The 6,768-nt window shown below is 37.8% G+C and overlaps 1 protein-coding gene across 1 annotated transcript; it reads left to right on the forward strand.

Moving 5' to 3' along the window:
• Positions 1-1,443: 1,443 nt before the first annotated feature.
• Positions 1,444-6,653, forward strand: LOC134862139 (uncharacterized). The gene is made up of 4 exons (XM_063879874.1): positions 1,444-1,556; positions 3,189-3,548; positions 4,231-4,500; positions 4,711-6,653. Exons 1-4 carry the CDS (start codon positions 1,487-1,489, stop codon positions 4,821-4,823), a joined length of 813 nt encoding a protein of 270 aa, XP_063735944.1. The 5' UTR covers positions 1,444-1,486; the 3' UTR covers positions 4,824-6,653.
• The last annotated feature ends 115 nt before the right edge of the window (positions 6,654-6,768 follow it).

The following is a 6,768-nucleotide window of genomic DNA, read 5'->3' on the forward strand; positions in this document are numbered from 1 at the left end:
TAAATAAAGATTAAACATGTGTTCAATACACAGTTAGTTTGCTTTGCCTTTGTATTCCGAATGTATAAATAGTGCTAATATATTGTTTTAATTTTTCGCAAAAATGTTCAAGATTAGGTCAGCCTATCTCTTTTAATTTGATATTACATTTCACTAAAAATAAAAATGTCGTCGCATATTATTGTTGGAGTCCACATAAAGTTGATATGTACTTTTACATATCAACTTTACACTGCTTTGCATATGGTATGCTGGTATTTTGTCCAGCAGTGGCTCAGTCAGTAGGGGCTTGGACTGGGAATCGCCGGTAGGGTCGCCGGTTCAAGTCCCCGAACAGACTTGAAATATGGAAAGTGGACTGCTACTTGGAAAGGTCCCAGTTCACCTCCTAGGCCCTGCTGTGGTGCCCTTGAGCAAGGCACCGGACACCTCCAATCCCCCCTCCCCATTGCTCCCCGGGCGCTGCACGATAGCTGCCCACTGCTCCTAGTACTAGGATGGGTTAATTGCAGAGGACTAATTTCACTGTGTGTGCTCTGCTGTGTGCATGCATGTGACAAATAAAGAGGGTTTCATCCTCCGGTTCTATATCCTGTTGCTGAGATGATGGTCTTACACCTCTGCAATGAATGTGTGAAAACAAAAGGGGCTTATTGCAAATAAACCACAGTGGTTTCGATTCAAGGCTATGCTGAAAAAACCTAATTTATTTTATTATAAACAGATCGACAACTGTATGTCTTGTGTAGGATAGCACATGAGTATACCATATTTTTTAAAGCAATGCACATGCCTTTACGTCTGGAAGTTGGGAAATAAGGAAAAGGTAACACGTCTTGCTGTACAGTAATACATGTCTGTAAAACATTTGTTTTTAGTCGAGCTTGAATATTAGTTATTGACCCTAAAACAGAAGGAAACGATCACTTAACGTCAACTTACTCGATTTTCCAGGAAGTTTTAATAACATGGTCTTCATCAGCATTACTTGTTCATGTAGGCGTCAGAAGACAAGTCAAGCTTAACTTTTAAGACAAGATGAACAGGGCGAGGATAGAAAAAAGTTTCATACAATGCAAACAATATTGGGTGGAGATTGTGTCAACTAAATGATTATACTGTTGATTAATGCAAGAAATGCAAGTTATTTTTTCTGTCTTGAAACCACAGAACCAAATTCTGTTTGTGTGCAATCATTTTCAATCCCATAACACTTATGTCAGGGTAAAATTTGTATATATTGTATTTTTTTAAATTGCTTTAATTCTTTTTATATGTATGTTAAACAAATGCTAGGCTCTTTTTGTACCATCAAACTAACTATATAACAATGGGAGTGTCACATTGAAAGGTGTTCGATCATATGAACTTATATCTTCCAGCCTCTGAGGAAGTGGTTTAGCATTCGCCTGCATGTACTTCATCTCCCTGCACTCAGAGACATCAACTCGTCTTTTTACGAGACTCAAAGATAATTTTGTCTGAGATGCATCACACCTTCAAAGTGACAAAGTGGGGATGGACACAATGGCTCTTTCTCTACTTTATGGTCTCAGGTATTTATGAATAATTTATACATGAAAAATGTTGGATCCTAAGCTGTCAACTGTCATTTACTCATTTTACAAATCAACATGTGTGTTATCATGCATGCTTTGCAGGCTCATTATCAGGGAATCACAATGTATTTCTCACTCTGACCATTGTTTACTATCAGTGGTAACGTTTGGTTGAGGCGTTCTCTTTAGAAGATGGACCTTTATTGATCGAAATTCCACTCTGTCTTCTTTACATGCACATACAGTTGCAAAGTTACACACAGTACAGTTACATACAATACACACACATTTATATGCACACATGCACATGCATTTTGAGAGGATCCAGAGCGGAGAGGCAGCCAGTCTAGCAGTTGCCAGGGAGCAGTTGGGGGTTCGGTGCCTTGCTCAAGGGCACCTTGGCAATGGCCCAGGAGATGAACTGGCTTGTCTCCAGTAACAGTCAACACTCCATATTTCTTGGTCCGATCGGAACGTGAACCGGCGTCCCTTCGGTCCAAAGTCCAGACCCCTAGATACTGAACCACTGCCGCCCTTTAATGGTTTCTTTGATGGGGTTTAGATCTTGATGGGTTCAGTCACAGTCTATTTTTTCCTGATGAGAGCAACAACAAGCAGCAGGTTAGGTAAAGAAAGCAGACGCAACTTTCTGATTTACAACTTGTTTTATTTCTGCATTTGTTCTAAGACAAAACAAAAACCTACAAACCTATGTTTGTATGAAAGGACTGTTACTCTAATTATATTTGATCAAGTTTTGTAAACATTTCTATTTTTATTTGGCAAAATCATTGTTCTATCCATGGGTGTATGGACAATTCTTGTGTCACAAATTTGCTTGATATAACCGTTCTTTTCACCGTAGCATCTTTGGACTCATTGTCAACAAAGATTTTAAATCTAAAGCATATCGCTTAACATTCCCTGGACTTTAGGTTTGACTAATATAAAGAACATTTTTTGTTGCCGAAACTCCTTCGGCTAAATTCAGTATTCATAATTCATATACTTCAAGCACTTGGCCTTCACATTATCTTTTATATCATTCATTTATACTCAGAGTGTTGTGTTCCTTTATAAAGCTTTATGATATTTGGTTAAATATTAAATATTCCAAGATAATGCAGCAACTCTGGACTAAAAATGCTTGGCTGGCACAGAAAGTTGCAACCACAAAAACTGAACACTTAAGCTAATACATATCCTTCTCACTCACAGAAACTTAGATAAACTTCTAAGATAAATCTCTAATTATTCAATTAAAGGAAATATAAGGAAAGTCTTAATTCACTTCTTCATTTTGCTTTAAATAATGTGTAATGAGTAAACCAGCCTGGAATAGAGAATGTTTGGTTAAATTTAGTAACATAGCTTCTTTTTCATGTGATGGATACGGGTAGAAATCCAAAATAGTTTCTCTCTTAAGCTGTGAGTAAAATGTAAAAAAATAAAATAATTAAACAACATTTTCACCTTGCTTTGTGCCCAGCCGTTGCGATTCACTATCATTATGTCACAATTTCAAAGAAATACACAAGCGGAGCAGCTTTAAGTATTTCCTTGAACATTGAAAGGCTTTTTTTGACATCTATACCCAACATCCTGTTCTTTTTGCATTTCTGGTTTCAGGTACTTACTCTCTGATCACAGTTTACCAGCCTCCTGTGCTCCCCGCTGCTCTGGGTTATGACATTATAATGCCGTGCGAACTCAGGCTTACTCACGATGAGAGAATGGACACTATACCAGTTCTCTATTGGATGTACTTAACAGAGGACGGCACTGATGAGATCGTAGTGTGGAGCCAAGTTGAGAATTATTCAGGACGTACTGAGTGTCTGAACAATAATCAAAACTCTTCAAACAAGTCCATACTCTTCAAGAATGTCCAGTGGGCCGACAGCGGGAGGTACCTGTGCAAACTCTCCATCATAAAGAGAAATAAAAGTTTCAGGAACAAAGGAAACAAAACATTACTGATGGTTTATGGTAAATACAAGGTTTTCTCATTTTTCATTTCTTATGTATTGCAGGACCAAATGTTCTCCAAGCCATTTTACAAATATTCAAGTTCAGCAGGGTTGGGCTGAAGTTATATACAGGACTGGGACAACGTTTTTAATATCAGAAACCAAGTCCTTAACCATTTATATAAAAACCTGTCTGAAAATAAGCTGGTCAGATTTTGGCCAATTTGTGATGTCACAATTGGTTGTGCAACCATTAGCCATTAACCAACCACGATAACACCCGCCACCTTATCACCTGAATCTCCTCCTCGAGCACCATTCTGTTTTTTTAAACCAATCACTTCAATCACAGGGGTTTATGACATGCTACAATGCTTGGTCTTTTTGATATTTTTAGTCAAACATTTCAGAGACATGTTTTGTATATCTGGGACTTAAAATATATTGTTGAAAAAGAGTATAATATGGGACCTTTAAACTTTCTGCTCAAGAGGATACAGCATTTTAATCCCTCTCCAGGTTTCTTTATGCATATGAAGAATGGTATTAAAGGTAATAATGACTTTGCAGTGACTGGAGGCTCTAAATGTAGAAGTTAGGGAAGAATTTCTGATAAAATATATAGAACACTTCAGAACAGATGTCTATGTTTCTGTGCTTACTTTAACAAACTTTGGTTTTCTGCCTGGGTCCCTTTTCAGACACCATAATCTTCAACCCCACCAGTCACAATGACTCTCTGCTCCATTGTAGAGTAAACGTGACACGGAGTAAGGGATTTGCTTTGTCCATTGTTCAAGATGGGATCAAACTCCAACCTGTTGGCTTTGCTCCGGATGATGCTGATGCAGCTCTGCCCTTCATCAGCCTCTATGAGACTGTCCCTCTGAGGCGTAAAGGAGAGTACGAGTGTCAGTTACACCTGAACAAAGACCTGGTAACGAAAAGCATCTTCGACTACCAACCGCCTGGTAATAAGCTCCCCCGTATTCTGATCTAGTTTTAATACAGAATCATTACACATGCTGTTCTGCACTTAATGTTTAGTGTGTTGTTTAAAGAATGAAAACATGTGCAGTTGTAATGGTTGCTCTTAGATGGTGACCTGGTTTGAATGGAGAAAACTTATGTGTGATTTAATCCTAAGGTAATGTTCACATCATTTGTTTTGTGTGTCTCAGAGCCAAATGTGATGCTGCCTCCAGAGCCGTGGTTCCTGTATGCGGGTCTCCTCCTGGTGCCCTTTACAATCCTGCTGGCACTCGTAACTGCCCTGCTGGTGTACAGATGCTAAGTTTGGTAACATTTAGCAATGGAAATCAACTCAATCAATCTGACTGAAAATGTTATTCATAATAACAATATCAGACTGCAGGTAAAACTGTCCATGCTCTGTTAGATATTTACATAGCTGCATTGTATTTCCGGGGCAGCACCCTTCCAAGTGCCTTCATAATGGTTCAACAAACAGAATCCCAAAATCCATAATGCACCAGTCCACGTTGTTATGGTGCATTCTGGCAGTCATTGTGAATTCATAAGTCTCCATGCCAGGACTCTGGTTGATTCTCCTGTTATTGAACTGCATTAAAAACTATAGTTTAACGTGTTAATATGTAGAATATCTGATATGAGTTGCACATTTAAACACAGGGTACAACAAAGGCATTCCAACAACTTATTGATTGCCATGAAAGAGTTTTTCTCCACATCATTCATGCATTCACAATCTTGGCATTTCCACATTTATCTGAAAAATGGAGTTTAATAGCTTCCAATCTGGAGTGGCAATGTATCCATTGAATCGGGCGGGGTGGTTTATGGTAGAACTTGGCATGGCGGGTTGCGATTTTAAATGTGCACCCCTCGTCAAATGAACTGTGAGTTGACGCTGCCACCATCATTATAGTTTTTCAGTAGCCAATTTAAAGTTGGGAAATATTTTGTGACCACATGTGAATATTGGAAGCCAACCAACCTGTTTTAGGCCCTGAACTAAATAGTGACATACCAACTGAACATGAATTCTCATTGGCAATTGCTTGAATTAAATCCATTAGCCCAAGAGTCAATAACCATTACTATTATTAAAGTGGAGGGTTCCAGTGACTTAAACACATCACAAAACACTGTAAATCTCTGTAATATTTTTGATATGCAAATAAAAAAGAGAAATCATTTATTTTGCCTTTTATCAGTAGGATAAATCAAATCTGTTTCAAGTATTTGTTGACTAGTTCACAATGAAAACTGTGTTTGACTGTGAATAATAAAGCATAGGAAAATAACCAAATATTTAAAAGTTTAAATTATATATAAAGCGACTATGTTAAGACTATTATTGATTCAATCTTATAGTTTATTTTTGTTGGCTGCACATATGCTCAATCATATGTTTAGTGTGGTTTTGATTTCCTTGAAATGTTACCTTTAAATCGGAAAATACAAGTTAACACCGACCCACACGTTCGTCCTTCATTAGAAATGCACATGTCTGGTTCTCCTTTCCGACTTTGAATCATAATTTCTTCACAATTCTTTCTGTTTCCTTTTTTACAAATGATCAAACGTGTCTTTGATACTTTATCGCCCTCTAACGGTGACTGAGGGTAGCTGCATAAAAAGGCAACCATTCGGAGTGACCCTCTCTCACTTTTATCATAAAAAGCATTTTACAGGTAACTTTTCTAGAAAGTTATAATAAAACCAAACTGACGACCAATTGAAATATTTAAGAAGCAACATCTGTGCCTGAAATAACCAAAAGTAAAGCTAAAAATGGGTATTTGTATAACTAAAAGGTATATTTGTGGGCGATAAAACAAGTTTAACTCTTCATAGTTTCAAGTTTAATTCATCATAGATAACCCCACCCACCCTCTCCACCTGCAGCTGGAAGGACAGCGGAGCTCTTTCTCCAACAGACTGCTCCAACTCCCCTGTCACAAGGACAGGTACAGGAGAACATTCCTGCCCACTGCAATAACACTTTACAATAATTCCCCTCTGGCTGGCAGACAACTCACCGCTCCATAGCCTCTCTGTGAACTGGGGATAACATGCACACATTTATACATTTATGTTATATGTTCATGTAATATTCCATTACATTGCACTATTTACTCTCTGTTTATTTCTTATTTGTATTTCTAATGTTCTGCTATGCTTCATATTGTATTGTATTTTGCTGCGGTAATGCAATAAATTCCCAATTTGGGATAAATATAATATTTTCTGAT

Source organism: Eleginops maclovinus, chromosome 3 (genome assembly GCF_036324505.1).
Source record: "Eleginops maclovinus isolate JMC-PN-2008 ecotype Puerto Natales chromosome 3, JC_Emac_rtc_rv5, whole genome shotgun sequence".
Lineage (NCBI taxonomy): Eukaryota > Metazoa > Chordata > Actinopteri > Perciformes > Eleginopidae > Eleginops > Eleginops maclovinus.

What these genes read in the sequence shown, in the direction of transcription:
- LOC134862139 (XM_063879874.1), top strand. Translation starts at nt 1,487, where the DNA reads ATGCATCACACCTTCAAAGTGACAAAGTGGGGATGGACACAATGGCTC. An exon ending in TCTCTACTTTATGGTCTCAG is followed by an intron (nt 1,557 to 3,188) that starts GTATTTATGAAT and finishes TTCTGGTTTCAG; the next exon opens with GTACTTACTCTCTGATCACA. An exon ending in AACATTACTGATGGTTTATG is followed by an intron (nt 3,549 to 4,230) that starts GTAAATACAAGG and finishes GTCCCTTTTCAG; the next exon opens with ACACCATAATCTTCAACCCC.